This window comes from Ascaphus truei, chromosome 1, assembly GCF_040206685.1.
Source record: "Ascaphus truei isolate aAscTru1 chromosome 1, aAscTru1.hap1, whole genome shotgun sequence".
NCBI classification, from domain to species: Eukaryota; Metazoa; Chordata; class Amphibia; order Anura; family Ascaphidae; genus Ascaphus; species Ascaphus truei.
This window is the reverse complement of record NC_134483.1, coordinates 445,496,567-445,524,433: the sequence shown is the minus strand read 5'-3', so window position 1 is coordinate 445,524,433 and position 27,867 is coordinate 445,496,567. Positions and strand designations below refer to the sequence as shown.

The 27,867-nt window shown below is 41.4% G+C and overlaps 1 protein-coding gene across 3 annotated transcripts in view; it reads left to right on the top strand.

Annotated features, from left to right (window-relative positions):
* LOC142503754 (bifunctional heparan sulfate N-deacetylase/N-sulfotransferase 3-like) overlaps nucleotides 1-27,867 on the top strand; it is a 188,463-nt gene that overhangs the window by 99,496 nt on the left and 61,100 nt on the right. For 2 of the 3 annotated variants that reach the window (XM_075616413.1, XM_075616422.1), the window contains 2 exons: nucleotides 13,958-14,045; nucleotides 18,943-19,097. The exons of the other annotated variant lie outside the window; for it this stretch is intronic. In XM_075616413.1, the coding sequence (XP_075472528.1) occupies nucleotides 13,958-14,045; nucleotides 18,943-19,097 (243 nt within the window). The remainder of the gene's footprint in view (nucleotides 1-13,957; nucleotides 14,046-18,942; nucleotides 19,098-27,867) is intronic. 3 annotated transcript variants of the gene reach the window in all.

The window sequence follows — 27,867 nt, the reverse complement described above, 5'->3', positions numbered from 1 at the left end:
TTTCTTGTACGTGTGATACTCACCTTTTATACATCAATATCTATTTTTTGGACTTACTACACCATGAGAGTTGTGCGCTTGTCCTTTGTCCATTCTCCAAGGAGAGTGATACTCATCTGTGTATATGCTTATGAGTGACTTGATGAGAAGCCTGAGAGAGCCACGCTGAAGGGAGCACCATTACTGAAACATGCGGCAAGACCACAAACCATAGACTGTTCACGGAGCACTAGTTTCATTTCAAGCCAGACTATAGATCACAGGGACGTACCACTTACATATTTTTGGTGTGGGAACGGGCAAGAAGAAAGAATGGACTGTTCCTGAATGTTGCCCCCTGATGTAAGACTGGAATTTTCTTTGGTCATTACCTTTGATATACTCCATTTTTGGCACCTGGAGACAGGCTTCTCTAAATCACGTTGTTCATAAGTATATGCACACAGGAATATTCCTCTGTTTTGTCTTCTTATTTGTCGTATAAAGTATGTTTTGTCTCATAAACAAATGCTGGATGGTGGTCTTTTTAACTTTTGCTCACATTAATGAAGATGATATAATTTTGGGTGATATATGCATCCATTGTGCACCATTGCTTGACATACATACTTGCATGCACATATCATGTTTTGCGTAGTGCTGTGTGAATTTATATATATATTGTACAATAAGATTTCTTGTTTGATTAATCTGGGAGAGTATTTTTGCACTAGTTGTGCTCCACTTTTGCAGTTTTTCTTCCTTTCTCTTACCTTGCACCCTGGTAGGATTGTGAAACTCCCTACTTTTACGGTCAGAACCTATGTGATGGTAGAAATGAATGCACGAATGTTCCATAACGAGCTGAATAACTTATACTTTATTCACAATTGAGTCAGCTTATCAAAGTCTCTCTGCTGCAAAGCTGGGGTAAACAAACTGCTCCATAATACCAGAGGAAAAACATTGCCGTTGAAACAAAACGATCTTTTTCTTTCATACATCCGTGCAATATTTTTATGCCTTAGTTTTGCAACAATGAAACCCCCAATATCAGCTTACATACATGATGGCAACTTTTTGCAAAGGCAATTTTCCCCTGATCCTCAATGCATTTTCAAGCATTTAAGTAGTGATTTGCTTGAGATACCGAGTTATCCAAGTTCATCAAAGAACTGTCGTTTCAAAATAAAGAAAACAATAATTATGTGCTCTATTATGGAACATCTGGTCATCATATAAATATTACATTAAGAAATAACATTGGCGAAAACTATCTTCTGTTTTAAATACAGTCACTCTTTAATGAAAATGTTATTGCCAACTTAATTTAAGAAAATAAAGCATCATTTACAGTATAAGTGACATTTTCTAATTCACAGCCGCATATTTCGTTTTTTTTTGCACTGTAGAAATACTTGCCATCTGCTGCAGTACATCTTTCATGTGTTTCAATATCTTGTTTTGAGAACTTAAATGCTAATTAAAATGTCAGGTAATCTTAAATGTTAGTTCAGTTTGCATGAGAAAAATAATCCCATCTAAACTATGAGGTTTGTATGTGATATAGTATAGTATATAATCTTCAAGAGGAAAAATATATTTTACAGTTCCACAGCCATACTTTGTTAAATCATCATAGTTAGTGATGGTAAATTATTGTTTTTGTTTTCTTAAGTGTTCCTTACTCTGATTCTTATGGGGTTATTCACTAAACTGTAGTAGTGCAGATCAAGGCAGTATAACTGATATGAAAAGGGGGTCCCCTAGGGGGTGGTGAGTACCCTGCTCAAATGCTCAGGGCAGTGATAATGTAGTGTAAAGAAGCCCCAACATATAAGTATTTTAGGAGTGGTGCTTGCTGGGATTAAATAATGTGATAATTAGAAAAAGAAGAAATAATCCCTTAAAGCTGCATTACGAAAACACCCCTCACGGGGTTAAAATAACTTTATTATATCACAAATAGTAAAAAAATAAATGATGGGGTTGACGCAAAAGTATTGAACCAAAAATGGAATAAGAATCTATTAAAATGAGGATAGGCGTGGGTGCTAAATTGAACACAATAATGTCTCGTTATTTCACTTTAAATATATTAAGGATAATTATAGTCATACAATTGAATTGACAATATATCTGGTGAAACAATCAGTAGACATAGAGAGATGTCTTGAAGTGAGTGGTGGGGGAATATACCACCAGTGTAAGGTGTTGATTATCTAGTAAGGATAATATACACAGCTGAATATAGTACTTAGGTTATTCATTGAACCATATTAAAGGGCTCTGTTATATTAGAACTCTTTGTCTGGAGTATCACAACGAATTAGCCAAAAAGAGAACACTTCAATTAAATGCTTTTTCAGGCTTCAGGTTTCTAATATGTTGAACCCTTAGCCTGGAATATCTCATAGTAGAGTCAGTAGTAGAGGACACTTGTATATAATCATTCAGGTCCATAGGTTCTATTATGTTGAACCTATGAGCCTGTAGAGTGTTTATAGAGGCTTGATATAAAATATTTTGGTTAGATAACCCTTCAGAGCTGTAGGTTCTATTGTGTTGAACCTTAGACCTGGGGACAATTAAATCAGTGATTGCTGACAGTTATATTATTCTTTTAAATATATATGTATATTGCACTTGATAAATTCAGTCAGAGCGTTGTGCTTCCCCAGGAATTAAGTTTCCCTAAACGCCACCGCACCCGCCTCGCCGATGAGTCGGCGTCTCCAGCAAGTGACGCCAGACGTACCAAACATACGTTTCACCTGGTTGGCTTCATCGGGGGCATCGGGGTCTCTCTATTGGTCTTCGATGTCACGTGATCGCAACAAAGCAGGGATTTTGGCTGACACATCTTGAATACAATACAGGGAAAAGGGAGACCAAAAAGCGCACCAGCACAAACGGAGCAGGAAGAAACCAGAACAAAAAAATGATTAAAAGGGCACTTTAATGTGGCAAAAGACCCATCCAATGCATTTCGAACGTCGCAGCGTTCTTTTTCAAGGAAAAGTGCTGGTGCGCTTTTTGGTCTCCCTTTTCCCTGTATTGCATTGAGTAGCTGCACAGCCTGCCTGCCTGCCCTACCAGGATGTGAGTATTTGCATATTTTTCAGGGGAACCTGCCAATGAGACATATGGTGAGTGGGTTGCACCACACACCACCTGTCTTCAGGAGGATAGTACCCATTATATGACACAATAGGTACTATATCAATTGTTAGTACCCTGGTACAGTGGTCTGGCTTATTATCATTTTGAGATATACCTGCATTTGAGCGCTTCAGCTATTTTCACATCTTGAATACAGCCAGTGCAGCAAAAAAGTATGCACTTTTCATAAAGTTTAAATAGCTATCTATCATGTTGCTATTAATGTTTTTAATGATAACAGGGCATTCCGCCATAGTAACTTCTCCCCCTACAGACAGGAGTTCCATGCAGGCATTGGAGAAACTAGGACCTCACGTCTTTCATTGAATGTAGAGTATGGTGTCCACCACCTCCATGCTAGAGTAGCCTCTCTTGGTTACCTAGATCTAGGACCCTGCATCTTTGGAAGCTCACCCCTGTCTGTTACATCAAGGCCAGGACAAAGGGCATAGCTCGAAACGCGTCAGAGTGGTGATTGTCCGGTTTTATGGTGTCCCCCTCTATACCAATAAATTAGTTAACCCTTGATATGCTGGTCCTGCTGTCCGTCCTTGTGCTGTGCTCCACATTCCTCTCTAGAGGCTTTTTTCCTTCCTGTCCACCACCTCCATGCAAGAGTAGCCTCTCTTGGTTACCTAAATCTAGGACCCTGCATCTTTGGAAGCTCACCCCTATCTGTTACATCAAGGCCAGGAGGGTTTTCCAGTGTTCTAACCTGCCTGGTTTGTCCAGCTTCCCTCTGAAGCTGCTTGCTTGTATTCCCTGGGGTCCCTCTATCATAGAAAGATCCACTTCAGGGAACCTCTCTGGGGCTTCTCTCCCCCTAGATAGTTGTTGGACTCTTTTACCGAGGAGCCACACTCACACACCCCCTCCCCCCCCACCCCCCCCCCCCTGCTTGGGGCAAGGCTAGGACTCACCCCTTTGGGTAAGATAGCACTGAATATAATGAGGAGGAATCACATATTTATACAGCAGTAACTGGGCAGATTTAGATATTTCAAAGACCTCGTCCTGTCATGTGATCCCAGCATCTTCCAGACCCAGACATGTGCATGGAAGCTGCAACATCATTGAAACACTGGGGAATCCAACTCACATGTACAGCCTTGTGACTGTTTAACCCTGGCACTGCCTGCTGTTACTAGGACTAACATGCCAGGCCAGAGAAATATAGCAGGGTGCTACACACAAAAAAAAATAACTCCTAGATCTACATTAATTGATTTTAAAGCATATGATAATATAATGTACAGTATTGTATCATTAAATAATGTCTAGTGATATTGGTCATATTTGTATATACTGTATGCTATATTAGCTTTGAACAAGTTTAGTAGCACTTAAATGTGCCCAGAGAAACCATGATTACCTGAAACATGGCACAGACAAAGTTAAACTAACTAATAAGTTAAAGTTAAAATAGTTTCATATTATCTCATCAGCTAGCAAGGCAGGGGTAAAGTAATTCTCTTATTTTTATATATAATTTAAAATACAGTACAATGCAAGATATTTCATTGCTTTCATCATTATTTGATATGCTACGGTTTCTTGCATTTCTCTATATCTCTTTCATTTAAATCATGTGTAAAACCTTCCCCCCCCCCCCCTAGCGCAGATGGGGACCATGTGGGGGAATCTACACTCATGTTACCAGGTGTGGTGCGTTACCTGATAGGCTCACAGAAGACCTGAACCTCAGCCACTGGGAGCCTGGGGTTACCTGATCATCCGTACACAGAGCCTCCACCTGTAAGGGTTCCCACCTTAGTGGGATGGTCCTCTTACAGGAACCACAATAATAAAACACGCACACAGTGTATGCTAATAACTGTTTACTATTGCTACTAATAATAACTTTGATAACTGTTCCACACAGAATAATGCATATATCCGTACACATAGACGTGCCCCGGGTGCACACATCAACATAAGTATTCCCCAGAGTACCTTATGTCCAAACTCACCCACGTGTGTTGGAGATAGCACTATCCCTTGACGTGTTGGTGCACTATTTATAGATACCTGCCCGGGGCTCCAGCCCGCGGTTGCAGCTATACAACTGGATTGGATCTGCCTGATCCGACGTGATGTCCTCCTACACGTGGGGTGAATTCCAGGGTGGATAATATCACCACAGTTCCGCACCGTCTGTACCTTGACGGGGATCTGCCTGCAGCCGGCAGGCCGCAGTCACTACTTGGCGTGGCCTCCGAGAAGATAGTCTCTATATAACTGAGGTCTGAGCCCAGACCCAGTAATCAGGCTGTGCGCCACTTAGTGGCTCCTAACTTAACCCAAACAGCTAAAGGGGCAGAACTCCTCAAGTAGGGCCTGTCCCTGAAGCAACCACAAACTGGGGCAATGGTAACTGTTATCTGGGGCCTCTGGGGTTAACTAGGACTAGTGCCAGCGGCTACTGCTCCTGCACACACACCCTAACTTACCCAGCTCACAGCTCCAACTGCCACTCTTCAAAAAAAAAGTCTTAACTGTCATCTCTCACAGCTTCACTGGTTGCCTAGCAACATGTAACTGCAGCCTCTCTTAACTGTCCCTATTCAAAACTGCCAGGCTCCCTTGCACTGAAAAGGCCTTAATTGCAAATGCAGCCGCCCTATTGACTAAGCTGCAGCATGTGACAATCCCCTGACGGATACCGGTGCTATACATGTTTTGAGGAAGAGTATAGAAATCTGTTTTTGTTACAAACAAAGGCAAAGACAAAGAGGATGGATTAATGTTTGATGTGATCTTTTCCTATTTGTCATACAGTGTCACATGCTTATTGGGTGACTGTTTAATTTGTTTCATCCTTGAATTGCTGTTATCCCTTCCTCCCATCCTGTATCTGTTTTACATAATTTAACAACAGAAGAAAGAGAAGAGTGAGATGGAAGACATGAGATATAGCAGGGATTAGGAATGCATGTGTGCTTACATAGTGTGTATGACAGGGACACTGATGCTGCTTCTCGGCATCACAGGCGAACCAACAAAATGTGCTGATGTGAGGTAGGGCACATTTTCACCACTTTTTTTCTGCCTCAACAACTGCATGAAGCTACTGAGGCATGGGCTGAACAATTGCTAGATATTGATGACAGTTAAATAGCAAAAGTCCTTGAACAGGCCAAGAGCTTCCCAGAAAATGACATGTAGTTAATGATACTATTAGGAAAGGCATTGAGGAGAGTTGGGGTTGGAAAGGCTATATGAACCAGGGACAACAAGAAAGATAATGAGGGGAGAGGCCAAAGTGATGCCAATTAAGGAAAAGTTAAAGTTGAACATATTAGGTAATGAATAACAAGCTGGTTTGAAATCAAAGAAAGTAATAGAAAAGTGAGACCTGGCTACAGGAACTAGGCACATTTACAAAAGATAGCCAGACAATGTGACAGAAAGCAAGAGAGCTGACCTCTACTAGGCTTCACTCACAAGCAGAAGAACTGACAAACTTTGAATCCATTCCAAATTATGTCCCACACATACAGTACCAAGATCCCTGCCACATGTTTCAAACAGATTTCATGAAGGGAAAACTGACTAACTGCTGAATACGTTTTTGGTACAGCTGCTACATAGACAAAGACAGCAGTCCCTAGTTTAGATGGACACTGCAATAGGTTATATAAACACTAGGCATGTTGCACATTTCTGTCTGTAGGGTTAAAGAGCACATACATTGTTATAGCGTGTATAAAATTATGCATCTGGATGTGTTCTGTGTGTCAAAATTTGTTGCCTAGTCTGGTTTGGTGTAAGTTCCTCTTACTAAGAATTAGCATTAAATCTAAGACACATATACAGTAACAAGAGCAAATGTGTATACATGTACATGAGCAAATGTATGACATTTGGTGCAGATTTTATCCAAAGAAAAACACTTCCTACTGTAGCAGCTCCCTAAATGTTACCAGACTGTGAGATATTTACTAATCAGTGCTAACGGGCTTTAAGGTGCATTACGGCTTAGCTTGACTTAGTAAATATTGTCCGTATGTGCCTTATCATTACCATTACCTCAATGTGGCTGCCTCCTCATTTTCAAGACTTTTCCCCTCACCCCCTTATCTTCCTTAAGGCTGATGTCTCCCCTCATCACCATTTTCAGCATTGACAAGGCTTCACCTTCTATAGTAACCTTCTATGGTAACCATGTAGTTGCTCCGCCTTTATCCATTCTTCCTCCATGAAGAGGTTTTTGTCAGTAAGGTAAAACACCTGAGCTCAGTTTGATAACATGTTCCAGGCTAGCTTAGTAAACATGCTGTTTACTTTACAGGGCCTCCCACCCCCTCGTTCAAACCATGCTTTGTGCTTCTTCTTCGTCACTGTATCGACAAGCTTATTCAGTCATTATTGGCGGAACAGTTAAAGCTCAACACATTCCATTTAAACATATTTAATTAGTATTGCATAATCTAATTATTGGAAGAGCAGTATGGCGGACTTGTTTTCTAATGTGTTTCTTCCACAGGGCTTTTTTGCCTATACTAATTATGTCATTGGAGGAGGTAATTACTTTTTGGGCATTTCTGTTTTTTGCCCTCTCCTTTTGCTGGGCCAAAGATGTCTAAACAATAATCCCAGATACTAAACCTTGCTTTACTTTTGTGTCTAGAAACACACAATAAGTGGGAGACTAAAACTCGCATAGGCAAGTATCTGATCTAACAGGTTTTCAAAATTTTCTTAAAACTGTAACCAATTGATCACAGCTGTGCCTTTCTTTAATCTGTAGATGCTGCTTCTCTATGTTCATTTTTGCTGCTGTTTTGCAAAGAAAATATGCACTCATCCCTTTTCTGGCAGTCTCACAGCCTGATTCTATGTCACATGGGATTTGACTTTGTCTTTACTCTCTAACTCTAAACTTAGAACATTCCTTTTCTTATGAAACCGGTGTTTTTATGGCAAAATTGAGACTTGCAGAACGGAGATTGGGTTTGAATCTCTCAATATGATGCTGAGATATGATGGTAAACCTGTTCTCACTTTACTATAAGAATACGTGTAGCTGTCATGTGAGAATGAGACTTCCCAAAGCTGTTTAAGCAATAAACGTATTTGTCTAATCTCGCTTCTTTGTCTGTCTGCTTATTTTATTTCTTTATTTCTAAAATGTTTTACCAGGAAGTAATACATTGAGAGTTACCTCTCGTTTTCAAGTGTGTCCTGGGCACAGAGTTATGATGACAAATACATGGTTACAAAAACATAGTTACATTAAGTGAACAGGGTATACATAATACATTATACATTATACACAAGACTTTGCATGCACAGTTAAAGATAATATATCTTATACATAGGCGTATGTAATAGGTACAGACCAGATTAAAATGGGAGATAGCTTTACTTTTGAAAGAACTTAGACTGGTGGCGGCAGTGAGTGTCTCCGGTAGATTGTTCCAGTTGTGGGGTGCACAGTAAGAGAAGGAGGAGCGGCTGGATACTTTGTTGATCCTTGGGACCATGAACAGTCTTTTGGAGACAGATCTCGGATGATAAGTGCTGCATGTGGTAGGGGGGGGGAGCTTGTTCAGATAGGCAGGTAGCTTGCCCAGAAAGTATTTGAAGGCAACACGGAAGAGATGAATGTTGCGTCTACACTCGTTTTGACCAATCTAGTTCTTTGAGCATTTCGCAGTGATGTGTGTTGTCGTTGCATTGAGGACAAAGTGGCATATTGAATTGTAGAGGGTATCAAGTTTGCCAAGGTGGGTTTGGGGTGCCATGCCATATACTATGTCCCAATAGTCAATAATTGGCATCAGCATCTGCTGTGCGATGCGCTTTCTGACCAGTAGACTTAGGGAATATTTGTTCCTATATAGTACACCTATTTTGGCATAGGTTTTGGATATCAGGGTAGCAGTTTGCAACCCAAATGTTAAATGGGAGTCAAACCATACGCCCAAATATTTGAAACTAGTAACAGGGGCTAATATAGCATTAGAGTTGATTCTTATCTGGAGCGCATTCACTGGAAGCTTTAAAAATGTAGCCTTGGTCCCAGATACCATTGTTACAGTCTTGTCAGTGTTTAAAAAGAGTTGTTTTGGAAAATCCAATTTTCACGTCAGACCTTGAAAAATAGCTTAGACACTATTGTAGGAAAGATTGTTTGCTCTCATTGTATAATTTTACCTTACTGGTCCTCTTTATAACATTAATTCACTTTTAGCCTTGAAATGGTACTATATTACTAGAACTACTAGAACAATCAAAGGGTATAATAAGAAATAAAAAAATTCAAGTTAGTGGGTATTACGGGTCCTTAATTGCATTGACACTTTAGTGAATACAATTCTACATTGATATTCAGCTCTAAATCCTTTTAGAAAATGACCTTACTCTTTGTTGACCCCACTCTGTGGATTGTCTGAAAACATGAATAAACTCATCACAATAGAATATATACAATGGAAAAGAGTAGACAATTACAAAACCAAACATAGCGCACAACATGACGGGACCTGCTCCTCTTAGCTCAACAGACAACTACAGTAACTAAAGGATGCCTATAATGCATGGTTAGCCATAACTGGTAGCCCAAATATACCTTGCAAGTACTGTATAAAAAAGTATTAACTGCCAATCAAAAGTACATCACGAATATGCAGATAAATACTATGTTGGACCATTAAAATTAATTGTAAACTCTGCCTCATTTTATTTCACATTAATAAAATGGTGTACTGCAATGATCTCATATAAGGAGGAGTTTTCCAGCATAATAAGTTGGTGCAAAAAGAAGTTTGATTTTGTGTAACTCTAAAAGCTTTAATAAATAACTGCATTTGGATTATGGTTTTTTTTTGCCCAAAGCGTTTGGTTCCTGACACTCTAATTGCTCATGTCAGCAACAAGAAGTCAGAGTTAATCATGCAACCAGCAACTGTCAACCCTTGGCTCTGTTAAACTCCCCATGCAAATCATTCCTTGTCAATCTGCTGTGACATTTCATCCACATGTGATGTCACCACAATATGTACACACTTGTATGGAGATGAGTTATGTGAAGGACATGCATATTCTACCATGTGTAATCAGGCATGAGCTCACATGGGACAGGGTACATCAATATGTCGACTGAAACTGCACACCTTTCTAATCAGGAATATCTGCTAAATTACAAAATGTAAAGATTTTCCAAAGTTTGCTTATCTAGGTAGTTTTTCCTGTCTGCCTAGCAGAAAATTCAATTGAATGGATTGCATTGTGATTTTGGGATTGTAGCTAATTGAACTGACCATTTTCTCATTTTCAGTTGTGTTTTTTTCTTATCAAGTGGCCAAGTGGTACAGAGGGTCTTAGTTTCAGTAGTGACAGCATCCTGCAAAGTAGTATAAACCTTCTTGAAGTCCTGTGTTCAAACCACGTAGCTCCATTCAAATACAGTTCCTGTATTGTAGCTGCTGCTACTGAATAATTGTACTTCTCTACTTCGCATCCCATACTTACGTTAGCTGGGATTGAATGGCTATAAAGAAATTACAGAGGAAGAAAGGAAAGAGGAAGATGGAAATCCAAGTTAAAGAGCACAGTGTAGGAGAGGGAGCTGCAAGAAAAAAAATAATGTTTTTTTCATTGTTGAAGGTAGCAACAGGAGAATAAATTACATGTGTCTATACAGGCACATCTGTTTTGAGTGCATAGATATACTGTATATACTGTACATATTTTAAGACAAAATATAACATGTAAAATAAGAGTTGAGAAATGGCAGCTTGTACTCATAATTGCCCACAAATAATGAAAAGGCATGTTTTTTTTTGTTTTGTTTTGTTTTTTAAATAAAATGTACATACTGTAGTTTAAGTATTTCAAAATTCAGAGGCATAGCAATAAATATAAGAAATCCCACTGTAATGAAGCATTCAGTTTGACTACAAGACAATGGCAGTTTACTGTAGATTTACATAATATGATAAATACATCATTTTTTTGTGTTGCATAGTAAGCATAAAGAGCTGGTTAAAATGCAACTTGCACATAATCTACAAATCTGTTAAAAACAATAATGAACTACGTTTAGTTTTGCCTAAATGTTAATACTGCAACCTATTCCCATATGTCACAAATTATGGGCAATGTTTATTAAACAATGGTTAGCTATAAGACACCATAGAACCAAAAAGCTCTCTGAAATGACTTAAAGTGACATTCACAAAACATAACGTCACGTGAATACTGACAGTGTATCTTCAAAGGACAATAGCATAACGTTAAGTCAAGTTTTATTCTGGAAAGAGCACTGCTGTAACGGCTATTAGTGGTCGTAGGATGCAAAGGATTTACAAATTAGGCATTATCATAACATTACATTCCACTAAGGTTTGTTAAGGTTAGCACAGGGACTTAGCCATACGTTAGTTATTGTAGGTAATAAAAACAAAATCAAAGTGCATCCATTTTTAGAATAAATAATAAGTGACACGTGGACATGCAAATCAGTGAGAAAATAATTACTAATTAGTGAAAAAACAAACAAATAGGTAATACAACCCCTTAAGGTTCTGAGGGGCAACTCCATCAAAGAGACTTTCCACATGGTCTTTCAGGAAACGATGGACAAGAGTTGGAGCGCAACTCCCAGGAACCACATGTGAGATGAAAGAGGAACCACAAATAGTGCAATATTGTACGATTCAGTGTATGCTAACTGTGGGGGGGGGGGGGTTAATGGATGCAGTCACAAAGTGGATGTTTAAATCAAGCGGGTGTTGCACTTAGGCTTAACAGTTAACTGCAGATCTTCTATCAGATGTGATAGCCAACATGAAAGGGCAGTATAAATGAAAGTCTGCAGCCTGTTAGTAGTAAGGAGATCGCTAGGGGATCTTCCTGCTTGTGTGTATGTGACCTCCTGTGTGGAAGAGGTGGGACTTAGGGGAGATAAGATTTTAAGAGGGGTTTGCAGCCGCAGAGCCGGCCTTACATTAAGGGCTGGGACCCGCTGCGCCCGGCGGCACGAGCGGCTGCGCGAGCGTTCCCCACCAGCAGGGGAATCCTTGTGAGCCGGTCCCAGTCCCCCCTCGCTGCACGGCTCACTATGCACTGTGACGCGTCAGCCGCCAAGGTATGCAAGAAAATTGTGATCCCGAGCGGTGACGCGTCACGTGGTGCGCTGATGAGCCAATCAGCGGCGGTAGCGGGAGCTGTCAGACAGCTTCCTACACAAGGTAGGGGGTGGTGTTTGTGTGTGTGTGTGTCTCAGTGCGTCTCAGTGCGTCTCAGTATCAGCGTGTGTGAGGGCATTTGTGGGGGAAGGGGGAGGGAGCTGCTTACTTTCCAGCAGCCCGCAGCAGCTCCCTCCTGTCCTGCAGACCGAGCCCGAGCCCGTGGAGGGAGAGGGTGAGTAGCGGGTCCCTCTGCTCAAACCACGCCCCCCCTCCCACTCCTGCTCCATACAGACCGCATATCGCGGTCTGTGTCTGTCAGCGCCCCGCCTGTCTGCAGTGCGGGCACGCTGACTGAGGGAGCGGGGCCTTAGCGAAGTTGCTCAGTGGGACCTCCTCCTGCAGCGTAATGACGCATTGTCATTGCAACACGGTTAATCGCCATGACAACAGATGCTGCAGAAGGCCGCTCCGCATAAGGTTAGACTTCCCCCTTCCCCGAGCTATACACACCTCCGCCAGCTACACAAACCTCCCCCTCCCCCAGCTACACACAAATCCCCCCCCCCCCTCCCTACCTAGGGTTGAGCAGTCCTGCGCCGGCTTGGAACTCCCCAGCTCCCACCTCCAGCTCTCCCCTCTTCTGTCAGGGGGAATTTGAATCCTGTCGCCGACAGAAGAAGGGAGAGGAGGGAGCAGGGGGGCCCCCAAAGACACAGAGCCCAAGGCAACCACCTTGCTTGCGAGCCCTAAGGCCAGCCCTGTGAAAGCAGGGTATGTGGGGTTAGATCTGAACAAGCCTGGATGACTTCAGGCTCGACCCAGTGACAGTCTGTGTCCCTCCAATAGAGAGTGGTTCCCCCACCTCAGCAACAGGTATCAGTCTGGGGCCCAGAAATAAGAGGGGTTACATACAACAGATGCTCTCCAATAATTTGCAGCGAATAGAAAATGGACATAGTGCAATAACAAAAAAAGGGCAGGACAACAAGCGCTAGGGTCTTCTGACCAACCGGATTCTGGAGGGTACTCTCCCTTTTCCCTTATGAAGCAGCGTAGACTACACAAATCTGTGATCTGTCTCTAGTATAACCTACTAGCGGCATATGGTCGGGTGCTGTATTAGTAGCATCAAACACTTTAATTTCCGAAATCATTGAAGTGAAATTGTACAAAATATAACATCTTCATTGTGTTATAAAAATGTTAATGTTTTCTGTAACTGATGCGTGGGGTGATTTATCAGTGGCTGCAAGCCCTTTGCACAACGGCAGCTCCATGGTTAGATGGAAGCATTGGAAGAAAGCATGATGGATGCTCTTGGTCCTTTCGCTGTCTCAGAACACGGAACTAAATGCATAAGAAACATTCTAAATGAGGCAGTTTATTGAAATACTATGTTATAAACCAGGTGGACTTTTGGGTCACATTTGAAATGTAATGTTCTTCAAGGTAACACCACATCACTGCAATTTTTTTTTCTATATTGCTTTAAATTTGGACTAGAAATGCTTGAATAAATACGTTCATAGTGCCAGTAATGAGGAATAATAATGGATTGCAAAAGCGTAACATTCAGTGTAAGTGGCCTTGGAGGATGGCATTTTCATGAATGTGAAATAAGTGTACTTGGGTTATTGTAATTCCATGAATCTTCTGAAAGTGACCTTTTTCTTTTTCAGGCTCTCCTTGACACACAAAAGTTGCTTAGATCGAAAGTCGCTAATTTTACCTTTAATCTGGGATTTTCAGGAAAGTTCTACCACACAGGTAAGTATGCATATTTGGGGATTTCAAAAAAATAAATAAAACATCTTACAGTATATATATCGATCAAGCATGACATAAAAAAGCAATATGTTTATTCTTTCAAACTGACTTTAAAATGGAACAGAATCATGTACAAAAGTACAAAATTAGAGCACCGATCTTTCCTGCACTAGTTCAATCACAGACCTGTATTGAGTCAGGATCTAATATCAGATGAAACTGTGTGAAACTAAAAATATGTTTTATATACAAAGAGGAGAACATTTAGTAGCACAGCAAGAGATACAGTACTGTATTTAAGGTCACCAACTAACTAAACCAAAGTTGATAGAACAGGCTGACTCACTTTAGGTTTTATGCTTCTTTTTTCTTAATAGAAGAAAATGGCACACAAAAAAATAGAAAAGAGCCTTTTTAAAAAGAAAGCAAAATGCCTGTGTCCTTATACAGTATATACTGCTGACACTAGCTAAACTATTCAATTCAGGGTGGCTGAGATGTGTTAAAAACAAAAGAATGATATATGCTAAAACATACAACTAATACATACTGGACACCTCTCATACTAATATAGTAATACATACTGGACACCTCTCATATTAATATAGTAAAACATACTGGACACATTACCTCTCTCCTCTCCCCATCACCTCTCCTCCCCCATCACCTCTCTCCTACCCCATCACCTCTCTCCTACCCCCTCACCTCGCCCCACCCTCACCTCTCTCCTCCCCCTCACCTATCTCCTCCCCCTCACCTCTCTCCTTCCCCCTCTCACCTCTCTCTCCTCCCCCTCACCTCTCTCTTTCCCCCTACCCTCTCTCCTCCCCCCTCACCTCTCTCTTCCCCCCCTCAACTCTCTCCTTCCCCCTCTCACCTCTCTCCTCCCCCCATGACCTCTCTCTCCTCTAAATCCCCTCACCTTTCTCTCCTCCAACCCCTCACCTCTCTCTCTCCCCCCTCTCTCTCTTCTCCCCCTCACCTCTCTCTCTTCTCCCCCCCCCCTCATCTCTCTCGTGTCCCCCCCTCCCCTTTCATTTGCTACTTTACTTATTTTTCCTACACAGGTGCATCAGCGTAGTTCCAAATTATATATCTATACAAGTGTCTATTATTTTATGAAAAAAGCCTACATTTAGCCTATAATTGTGCATACTGTATGGTGTAATTCGTTCTGATGAGAGTAGTATTATGTGGTAGGGGAAGGAGAATCTATTCGCATTTCCCAATAAATTACGAGCATTTCAGGCACATATACTCTCTCTGAAAGGAGCTAGGGGTCCATCTATGACTGGAAAGGTTGGTGATCCTGTTGGGTGGTCTAATGTCAGAGGTGTAGGGGTCAAATGGTCCTCAGAAGAATATAAAAATGACAACCAATAGTGCAAATCCTCTGATAGAAATGTATAAACAATGAAAACCAATACAATGTGCACTCACATGTTGCACATACGACATGCGAATAGGAATGAAAGGTTAGAGGAAGAGATGTGGATCTCGGTGCCGGTGCCGCTGTCTGGATCTCCATCACGACTCTTGTCTTCGTCGAAGGAACCGCGTAGCCAACTGTGATGTTTCCTTGGGATCTCGGGGCTTCTGGTTATGTCACCATGTGTGGTGTTCACACATTTCCTTCCCTCCTGCAAGAACGCAGTATTCTGATTCCTAGGTAGCTTCACTCCTGGATTGGCTTCTCTTCAGAAGTCATATCTGACAGTGGCGCCGGCACCGAGGTCCACATCTCTTCTTCTAACCTTTCATTTCTATGCACATCTCCTATGTGTAACATGTGAGTGCACATTTTCTTGCTTTTTATTACTTTATAACTTTCTAGCTGATGATATACACTATTGGTTGTCCTTTTAATAATCCTCCTGGGGCCCACTACTGCCCATTTTCTGCTGGAGCTTCCTGGGACCACCCACAGACTGGGTCCTGTTAGGACCGGCCTTTTCCTGGGGTCTACTACAAAACCGGCATCTTCCTGGGGTCTACTGCAAAACCTTGACTAGTTAGTATTGCTATTGGGCTGCTGGGAGCTGTAGTTCCCAAGGCCCTGCTGCCTTGATCTGGCCCCACCTCCTCGTGCTTGACAGGACTTCTGAGGATTTGCTTTGCTCCCCCTCCTGAGTGGGCTCTTTGTTCATGCTGTCTTCTGTCCACTCGCTCCACCTCCAGTGATGAGGCAGTCTGTGGAACAGTACTTCCGGGAGCACCAACCCTGTCAAGGACCCAGCAGCTCTTGGAGTCAACCTGTACCATACTGATCAGCTCCTTTGCTGAGCTCTGCCAGCAGCCTTGTGCGCCCTTTCACCAGGGGGGAGGAGGGGCAGGCAACTCCGCTGACTGGGCGATCCTTCACTTCGGGCCCATCACCTGCTGACTGCCTTTGGAGGGCTTGCTGAAACGGGCAGGGATCAAGGGAAGACCAATTAAGGGGAGGTGGTCACAAGGCAGTAGCCCTTTAAATTACCTAACCCTCCCTCATCCTCTTCTCCTACCCAACCCCCATGCATCACTCTATGACCTCTCAGGCCAAGGCTCATGCTCCCTTCACTTATTGGTCAGGGCTTTCTGTATATATGTATAGCACCCTATGGGAAATGTGGCGGCTACTGAGTGTGTGGTGCTTTACCTGTGGCTCACAGGAGGCCTGAACCTCCGCTGCTGGGAGTCCGGGGTGTACCTGATCTATCTGGTGACAGCGCCTTCACCTGTGAGGGATCCTGACAGTGCCGGATAACCCCTTTACAGGACCCAATGCAATAAGATCACACACTTGTATTTAATAACAGTTTACTGACAGGTAAAACTATTTATATTCCTAACCCACATAAAATATAGGCCTCGAACGGCCGTAGCCCCACCGTGCCCTCCAACCATAGTGTCCACTCCTGATGGGATTTCCCCAAAATACTGAGGTGCCCCTGGGCACCCAACCTTCCTGCTGTGCACCGGAGCCAACCCACCCAATGTGTGAGACAGCGCTGCCCACAGTAACTGAAAGTGTTATAGTTGGTGCACATTGTGAAGTACCTGCCCAGGTGCTCCAGCACCCAGGTATGGCCGAAAAACAAAATGGAACCACAGATCCAGCGACGTCGATGTCAGCGAAGCCTCCGCCTCTGCGTGGGTGAACTCCAGTAAGAGGGTCTCACCTTTAATAGTCTATGATAGTGCGGTGGTGGTCCGGCCCCAGATCACAGTCGCAAATCGTCGGGCGGCGTCTTCAAATAGCACTATCACTAACTGTATACAGCTACGGGGGAAATGTCCTTAGCTTGGGGTAGCAGCCACAAGCTGATTAGGTGAGTGGGGCTTATCTTGGACCTAAAGGGTTAATCTGGCCTAGTCTGGGTGCCACAGACAGCCATACCCACCTTCCCTTTCTCTGTCCTGGCTCCAACTGTCAGACACTCCAACTGCCAGAATTCTAACTGCCATGCATCTCTCAGCCCTATTGGCTGCCTGGCAACATGTGATCTGCAGCCCACGATGCTGTTGGGACTTGTAGCTCCCCTGCTGTGCTATATGCCTAATGGTCGCTGCTTGCGCTTGCTACTGCGCAACCCACCGCACTCTCCCCAGCCTCCGCAGCCTATGGAAAGGTAAGGGGACAAACAGGGGGACCAGACTATATAGAGTTTTTAACTAATACCTTGTGTGTGTTCATATGAGCTCATGTTAACACTGCTGTCCACACAGTACACACACTGGTGGGACGTAGGTTATGTTCCACTGACATGCTGCAATGGGACATCTCTGAGGACACAATGTACTGTAGTTCAGCAGCCATTATATACCATCTCAGTGCAATTTTTTTGCAAACGTTGCAGCTGACTTGCAATAATGAAAGTTGTGTGTCTGTGTAAGGAAGCTCTTGGTATCTTTAAATGTAAATGTAATAATTAAATGAGATTAACTGCATTTTTAATTAGGGCTTCCTTCCACTACATAATGTATCCAGTGGTTCAAGTGGTTTAGAAAAAGTAGTGCTACGGCACTTGAAAAAGGTATTAATTTATTACACACTGCCCTGAACTGTAATCTACAAAATGTATGACATATTTATTTAGTGAAAATGGAGAGAGAGGTTTTGTGAAATAAACTGAAATTTAAATTTTTTAAGTAAAAAATAGTACTCACACAATAACCTTACTTCAACCACGACATCTATCTATGTCCACATACAATAGCAAAGCAGAAATAAGCACTATCTATGTAATCATAGATTTGTGTGGGTGTCCGCTCATACTTACAAATGTTGTAACTTTGCATATTAAAGCAGCCGTCCATACTGACTGGCTTTTGTTCTTTTCGTTTACTTTACGAGATCTCTTCTTTCCCTTTCTAATGCCATTTTTATTCTTGAAATCTGATGCTTCATTCAGGAGAATCATTTGAAATAATAAGGCCCAGATCCACAAAAGGCTGCTAACTGTTAGCACACCTTTACTCCCATTTATATGAATGGGCCTAAGTGTCCCGATGGTGAAAATGATGCTGTCCCATAGCCGTGTGCAGTCTAATTGTTACTATGACAACTTCAGATGCTGGAGACTAAATCAGGATTTTAAACACTACAAAAAAAAAAGAGCAGGAAATGCTCAGGGGGGTACTAACATTACAGGAGTTAAACCAATATACAAATGTAGCCAACCTTCGAGTTTGCATTAACACTGGGGTTATCGCTGATGGAGGTCCCATTAGAAAGAATGGTCCCTCCCCAGCGCTGTGGCAGCAGCCTCTTCCCCCAACGCCTCGGTTCTCTGCATTTCATCCTCAGCCACTCGCCCGGGAAGGTTGGCCACATCTGTAGATTTCTGGGGGGATTGCTGCTTTAAAAATCATGTAATACGCCTACAATAATTAGTATGTTTTGTGGTGATATCCTCAGGTACCGAGAAGGAAGATAAAGGAGATGACCTATTGTTGGGATCTGTGGATGAGTTTTGGTGGTTTCCTCATATGTGGAGTCACATGCAGCCTCATCTCTTCCATAATGAGTCCTCACTGGTGGAACAGATGATTCTCAACAAAAAATTTGCTCTGGTAAAAACATTATGCATATAATTGATAGCACATGTTAATTAACTGTGACCTAAGTTTTATTGGTTTTACTCTTAAACATGTTTAAATCAATTGAAATTATTCATGTCTAAACAGATTAATAAAACATAACATTGCGTATGGTGTATAGAACTCTGTCTACCTATGAAAGTTAGATAAACTGTATTGTAAAATTCAGTTCTAAATACATGGGTACAAAATTCTACCTGACTTCTGGCTTGTATACTAATCAGGATCGCCTGAAATGTTATTTTGTCTTATATATAAATATATTGCTGTTTTTATGCTGTCATGCAGTATTTTCCCCTTTTCCACATTTTCTTCTTTAATTATAGGTAGACATTAGTAATCCTATTATAATGGTGTAGATCAGGCCAGGAAGGAGGCTACTGTATAGTATGTATATGTCAGAGTCATGGTGAGAAGAAACATGGACTCATAATAGATCGGAGTCTCCTAGTAAGAATGTGGGAGCCACTTGTATGTGTGTATAAATAATGCTGTGGCTGTTTTACCCCAATACAGTGGCTATGTTGGTTATTAAGGGTAGGAAGTATGGAGGCTTCACTAGTCAAGCTATAGAAAAGTAATATACAGGCATACCCCGGTTTAAGGACACTCGCTTTAAGTACACTTGCGAGTAAGGACATGTCGTCCAATAGCACTTCCTGAACAGCAATACCGGCTCCCAACCTGTACTGAAGCTGTGCGCAAGCGGGGAGACTATAGAGCCTGTTACAAATGCCTTATTTACATTAGTTATGCACGTATATGACGATTGCAGGACTGTACATGCATTGATAAGTGGGAAAAAGGTAGTGCTTCACTTTAAGTACATTTTCGCTTTACACTGGCGACACACTTTATTCGAGCTTGGCTAGTCCCACGAATTCGGGTATACCCGGGTGTATTGAGGTTTGTGACTGTTTTCTGCCCGAGTGCATTGAGTTATTTTCCAAGCAGGGATTGAAGCATTTTATTCCCGCTGGCTGCAATACTGCACAGTATATATATATATATATACTGCATTACAATTCATGAATTTATGCCATCTGGTAGACACGCGAAGCATTGCAGCCTATTAAATCCTAATCATTATCATTTAACAGATCAGCCGCCCATCAGCCAGGCATGAACCCAGGCTGGGAAGGCAAATGCAACGGGGCTTGTCAGAGGTGAGGAGAGGCGCATTCCAGGTATCTGCCAGGTACATACCGGGTATTTGCTCGAATAAAGTGTGTCGGTGCAGTACATACTGTACATGCTCCGATCCCATTGTGTATGTTAATGCGGGGTATGCCTGTACTGTAGTAAAGTCAGTTCTTTTTGCTATTGCAAACTGAAATATTTAACGATTGTGCCTCATTTCCTTTCAACTTATTTAAAATATTTTTTTTTATTGCTGAAGAGGCATCTCTTCAACCGTGTGAGCAAAAAAAGAAAGGCTGGGAAGTAAAATGTTACCTTCCTTTGCCTTGTTCAGTGGGTGATAAAATGTAAAATAAATGTTGTGCTTTTGTGCAGCATACTTTAACCGCTCAATAAAGTCAAATATAAAAAATATGTAAAAATAAAAAAAGCTAGAGGAAATATCCAAATGGGGACCATATTTTTGATCAATATATTTTTTAAATTGCATCCAACGCTATTGTGAGCCTGATGTTATGTAAAATACAGCATGCGCGAAATAGGTGTTATATAGCTTCAATTACTACCCACAGATAAACATTTTCAGTTCATCTTTCACAGTTCTTTCCCATCCTTCTGATGTTCCCTTAAGCTTTATAACCACCCACTCTTATATTTAGTTGAATGTTCTCACGATAGTGTTTGTCACTGCATTGGAAGCATGCCACATTTCTTTCTCCTTAGCTGAATCCACTGATGTGCTCACTCTAAAAGCTTGTCTTTACGTATTTAGAGCACTGAAGTATGCCAGTAACTGACCACTTGCAGACTTGTCATTTATGATACTGCAAGAGTTGATTTTTTTTTTCTTTGAATTATATTCTAAGCCAGGGAAGAACTACTGTAATATGCTAATACTATACACCTGATACATAAAGCTTGGCCCCTTGCAGACACACTTACTGTACCAGATTGCCCTCCTACTGTCTCTGTACATTCTTCCTCCCTACCTTTTAGATTGTAAGCTCTTCGGAGCAGGGACTCTTTTTTTTAAATGTTACTTTTATGTCTGAAGCACTTATGCCCATGATCTGTTATTTGTGTTATTTGTTATTTATATGTTTGTCGTGTGTATTACTACTGCGAAGCGCTATGTACATTAATGACGCTATATAAATAAAGACATACAGAGGCTTATGCAGAGAGGAACGTTATATAATGTGAAAACGGCAAGAAAATAGCCACAGAATTGGAGTAACTTATGGCCGTATGCTGAAAGCGGCGTTAACTCATTTTACAGATGGGATCAAAATTGCCAAGTTTTTCTGGCGACCTGGAACTCGCTATATTATAGGGCAGAATGGCGTGTTCCAGCGCATCTATGCTACCTGCATACCACCCTATCTTAACATGGCAAATTTACCGATCTCGCCACGTGTTTGGCAAATTTTAAATTAAAGAAACCTGCTGTGGCGGATTTTGTGAATCTCGCCATGTTCTCTGCAGGACAAGCTTCTCTGGTGCGTATTTTCGCCAAAAGATGGCGCTATTTCCATTCTCTATCCTCTCTGCATAAGCCCCACAGTACATACAATTGTAAAATAAGCCAAGTGAAAATGTGCCGACATCAACTGTTCCAGCCTCATGGGCTCAGGCACTGTGTTTGTCTTCAGCTTGTATCTGAGGGGCCCATATCTGAAATACAGTTAATGTGCAATATCAGGGAAGTGCTAACATTCAATAGTAATACCCACTACAGCGCATTGATAAATGACTTCTCAACCACTGCCATAGTGTCTCTAGAACCATGCTAGTACTGTAGCTGCGACATTGTACAATTTGAGAATTTCACGACGCAATATCTAGTGGACATTGTTTCCACTTACCGTATTACTGTAATACAAACATCAATAAAATACATTGAACACCTCCCCCTCCTCCCGCCCACACCCCAACACATACAGTACAGTAATGGGCATATAAGAGATTTCACAGTTATTAGTTTGTCTGTTAAAATAACACAATCCACAAACAGCCAATCAATGCGGGTTTGACTATGTTATGATTTAAAGCGTAATTACCATAATGCCTCAAGATCATGCATACACCACAATATGTAAAGCAGCCATTTTAGGCAGCCTTGTGAGTGCTGTTGGGAGAGAGGGAGTGACTGACTATTGTGAAAAAATTATAGGAAGTTAACAGTTGATTCAAATTGATTATTGAGTTCTGAGTGAGTAGTCTATTGAGCTTTGTATTTTGGTTTAACATTGTTTTCTAATTGTCAGTATGAAGTTTAGTGTTGTAGTGTGGGGATTTCTGTGGATTTGTTACTGTCAGTTTGTGTTGTCTCTGTGTTTTCTGTGTGAGGGATGAAGGAGGGGAGTATGAGTGGTTGGAGGTCTGGGAGTAATAGAAATGTATGGAGTGGGGGTGGTATTGAGGGGTGGTAGTGAGAGGAGTGGTGATGATGATGGTTGTGGTGGGAGTGGCAGAGTTATGAGGAGCAGCAGAGGTGGGAGTAGCATCAGTGTTGGAAGTGACGTTGGTCAGAGCCATGTTGGTGAAAGAGAAGTGGCGGGGAGGAGATAAATGAGCCTAGGAAGTGCTTGTGGGAGAAAGGTGTGGATTTTGGGCAGTTACATTGGAGTGGAAGGAATGTTCAAAAAGAGAGCAAGAGGAGACAGCCTGACTCCAGAGGCTCTGACATTGAGTCTCAATCTGCCCTAGAGCCTACAGCCCAACATAGACATGGTGGTGTTGGTGTCCGCAATGTACAATTTACTGCTCCTAAGAATGAGGTCCTTATAGAGAAGTTAATTGACAACTATAACAAGCACTTTGCTAACCTGGCAGTAAGAAACTTAACATCCAAGATTTATCGCTTTTGGGAGGATATCTGTTAGTATGAGTTGTCTCGAAAAAACACTTCGCAGAGTGAAAAACTGTAAAAAAAAAAAAAAAAAACAAGTGTCACGGAAGACCAGGTCTCTTAAAACATTTATATTTCTGGGATCATTCAATAGTCAAAACAAGGCAGTGAAATAAATGGGGTTTATTTGGATAAAACCTCGGAAATACAACAGAACACAAAATACAGAAATATACAGACTTACTGGGGTCTGGGGATTGAGATCAAGCCTTTCCTAGGTGCAGGGTACCCATGTGCAAGGGCTTACCCTGATCGGATCGGATCCTTGTTCCGGATGTCTTGGACCGAGATTCAGCAGAAACTCCTGACCGGGACCTAGTCCCAATAGTCGTGGAACTGTTTTCGGCGGGAACTCCTGACCACAGCGACTACATTCTCTGATGAGAACTTGGTCCTCGCGTCTGACTTAGTCTCTGCAGGGCAGACTTACTGGTTAGGCTCCACAGAGTCTGGAAAACCAGAGGGTCCTCCCCACAGGGGTCTCTGTTCTCCGGACCCAGTACTCCTCCCTGCAATGGCCACTTAGCACCCCTACACCTCTCAACATCCCGTCTCCTCTTTGAACTACGGACTCTATACAGACATGCCGGAGTCTATGCTGATGCCCTAGCTGACTATTTAGAGTTTTATAACAAATGTCTAAAAGATCCTGCAAACAAATTAATTGCATTTCTACCCAAATATCCCACCTAAAACTGACACACAAGAAATCTCACAGTTCTAGAGCCAAGGGAACATGAAAACAGAAAAAAGCAGGGGTCACTTTGTTTTTTACATGTATGAACCCTGGTCCCTGGCTTATGGTGCTTATGTAGCTACCAGGGACCCCACAGTTTCAGGGCTAACCAGAAGGCTTAACCTTCATTATGTAGCCTGGTTACCCACTACCATCACAACAAGATGCATGGATCTCAAAAGGAGAGTCAAAGAAAAAACACTAGAGTCCATGAGACATGCAACTGGAACTGGAGGTGGCCGACCTAAGTAATTACACTTACACTAAAAAAGCAGAGGCTCTAGGAAATCCTGGCCTCAGAAACCATGCATGGCCTGAACAGGGATTTCAATATTTAGGCCTGTGGAGTCAGAAAAGTAGGTCAGTCATACATGAGTTTAGCATTAATCAACTACATTTAAAAAATAAAATGTAAACCTAAAAATGTGTGCCGCTCAGTGGTAACACAATGGCCAGGATTCACTAAACAACAATGTGGGGTATCACACCCAGATCTAGTGTTAACTGCCATTGATTTAATGGGCAGTTACCATCAGATCGGTGTGCCATACCCTGCAACCCCAGTTTCCAAAGGGATATTTATTCAGTTTCCCAACATGCTCACATTTAAGGGTTTATTTGTGGGAATTATTATTCATGGTCTACTGTTAAACCATCTAAAGTAGAAGAGAACAATTTAACTTCTTATACAGGCATTTGCAATTCCTTCAAACAGGACCATCGTCCCGGTTCATGATTCGCCAATGCACCAGTCATACATTCAGTGCTGAGTGGCTTGCAGACAACTGAATTCTTTCATGACCCAGAAGAGCCATTAAAACCACCCTACAACTGGAGCCCATTGTATCTCTTGAAAAAGCTCCAGTTCTCCTGAGGAAGAAGAAGTGCAATAATTGGGGAAACACCAGTCAATATTCTACCAGACCCCCAAAGAGTACTATAAGGTTACAAGCAAGCAAGCAGCAAGACCTCAAAGCAATAAATAAGAACTTGATTGAAAACAATTCACTTTTGAAACAGCTAATATAGGCTTACAAATAACATAGAGCTTTGAAGAACATAGCTACAAAAATGCTAGCTGAGATATTCAGCATCATGAGAGAAGGTCTAGCTGTATTCAGGTATACTGCACCAGCACCCCTTATTAGCACTACACCTACAACTTTGAACAAAGCACATACCACATAGGACAACCAAAACAAGCCCATGGTCTACCCTTCCAAGGAACATGATTTTCAGATGGACAAATCCGAGGTGCGTGGGTTTGTTCTTCTTCTGCAGCAGAAGCCCAGAGACCTAGAATAAAATAATATAAACAAATATATATGTATTTTAAGATAGACAATCATGTTGCCATGAACTTCTATTACCTCTTATGCCCATCTATGTCTTTACACTTACCTGCACATATATACCTAAAAGGTAAGGTTTTTTTAAGAGGTACACAATTAGACCCCAACATGTTCAATAATGAAATACAGTTGTTATATATTGAAAAATAAATTATTATTATTATTGGATCCCACTTAAAAACATTATTCAAATGGATGCTTATATTAGCTCACAGAACAGTTGAAAACTCCAGATTTAACGATAAGACAAAATACAATATTTACATTTTATACAATCAGACAGACACAGGAAGATAGAGATGGTGGGTAAAAGGTGGACCAGGGAATGCACATGGCCCATAGTCCCTTCACCCGTGGCCCCCAACTGCTGACCACAACTCCAGCAGCCCAATCTCCCTCTCACTACAGCGTATAAGTGCTGTGGATTGTAGATTTTCCCTGCTACTGTACCTCAGCTATTTTATCACTCTGGGTCACACTTTTTCTATGGTAATCACTAGTTCCCAGAGTAAAAATAAGAGTCGAACAGAATTCATCAGTACACAGGCATTAATCAGCTGAATGGCAGGGAGCAACTCCTACGCACAGCTGCAACGTCCCTTCTGCCTGTGTACCAGAGAAAGACAAAGATACAACACCCCATATCAATCTCTATCACCCCCAACCATCATATATATGTAATCAGTGGTCCTTTTGAGGGCTCAAGGGCAATACATGCGTTTTTTGAAGTATATTATGTCGCCCATCTCTGCTGTAGAGGATAGGGATTAATGGCAACTATTTTCTCATTTATATGTGATTATATATAATAATTGAGTATTAAACTCTTAAAGCATAAATTAAAAGTTAGGCTAGTAGATACATTTGCAACGCCTGGTAAGTGTTGATGATGCCAAAGCATGCGCTTAATTATGTAGACAGTTTAACCTGATTCCATAGAGGGATCTTCTGTGCTAGGGGGGAGAATTCTAAAAACGTTGGAGGAGATTTTAAACTAGGATGAGGGGGGAGGGGAATGAAACAGATAATGAACTAAATGGAATAGAGGAGGATACAAGGTGGTATGGAGGTAGAATGGGGGCAAGTGCGAGTTTGACAAGCAGTGAGACACCCATAGTAAATACAGATAATACTAGAAAACTTCTAAAGACTAAACCAAGTGGGCGCAGAAAGAAAGGAGCAGATAAGATAATAGTACAGGCTGAAAAAAAACTTAAATGCATGCTTGCTAATGCAAGAAGCCTGACAGATAAAATGGGGGAGCTTTAATTAATAGCTGCAAGGGAGCAATATGATATCATAGGAATTACTGAAACATGGTGGGATGAAACTCATGACTGGACTGTTAATTTAGAGGGTTATTCCCTTTTTCGGAAGGATCGAACAAATAGAAGGGGAGGTGGAGTATGTGTATATGTTAAACTGGATCTAAAATCTATTATAAGGGATGATGTTTATGAAGGGAATGATAAAGATGTAGAGACTTTGTGGATAGAAATTAGCAGTGGAGGTAAAAGTATAAAGAAAATGTTTGTGGGAATATGCTATAAACCACCAAATATCTGTGAGATTGAGGAAGCTAAAATACTTTTGCAAATGGAGAAGGCATCAAAACGGGGTCATGTTTGCATAATGGGGGATTTTAATTATCCAGACAGACTGGGGCAATGAGATTAGCATTACAACAAAAGGAAACAGGTTTTTGGGGGTGCTTAAAGACAATTATATGACCCAAATTATTGAGGAACCAACCAGGAGAGGGGCAATACTGGATTTGATCATATCAAACAATGTAGAAGTAATAACAAATATTCAAATATTCGAGTCCTGGAACATTTGGGTAACAGTGATCATAACATGGTCTCATTTGAAATAAATTATCAAAAAATAGATTTCTTGTGTTCAACAAAGACCTTAAACTTTAGAAAGGCAGATTTTAATAAACTGAGGTCAAATCTAGTATTAATACAACGGGATGATGTTTTTGCAGGGAAAACTGTAGAAGATAAATGGGCAGTCTTTAAAACATTGTTAGAAAAGCACACTTATCAGTGTATACCCTTGGGTAATAAGTATAAAAGAAATAAGTCAAAACCAATGTTGCTAAATAAATAGGTAGGGGAGGAAATGGACAAGAAGAGGAAGGCGTTTAGATTTTTTAAGTCAGAAGGGATAGAGACATCGTATCAGAATTATAAGGAATGTAACAAAATTTGCAAAAGGGCAATCAAATTAGCAAAAATGGATAATGAAAAAAGGATTGCAATAGAAAGTAAAGTCAACCCTAAAAAGTTCTTTAAGTACCGTAATAACAAAAAAATGAGAAAAGAAAATATAGGACCCTTTTCAGTGTGAGATGGGTAGGCAGATTATTGGAGATAAGGAAAAAGCTGAGGTATTAAACCAATTCTTTTCCTCTGTGTTTACCAGGGAAGAATCAAGTTCAATAGTAGTGCAACAGGAGGAAGCCACAACCTCCATATTAATGAACAATTGGTTAACTGAGGAAGAAGTTCATAAGCGACTTGAAAAATGTAAAATAAATAAGGCACCTGGCCCCGATGGCATACATCCAAGAGTTCTCAAGGAGTTAAGCTCAGTAAT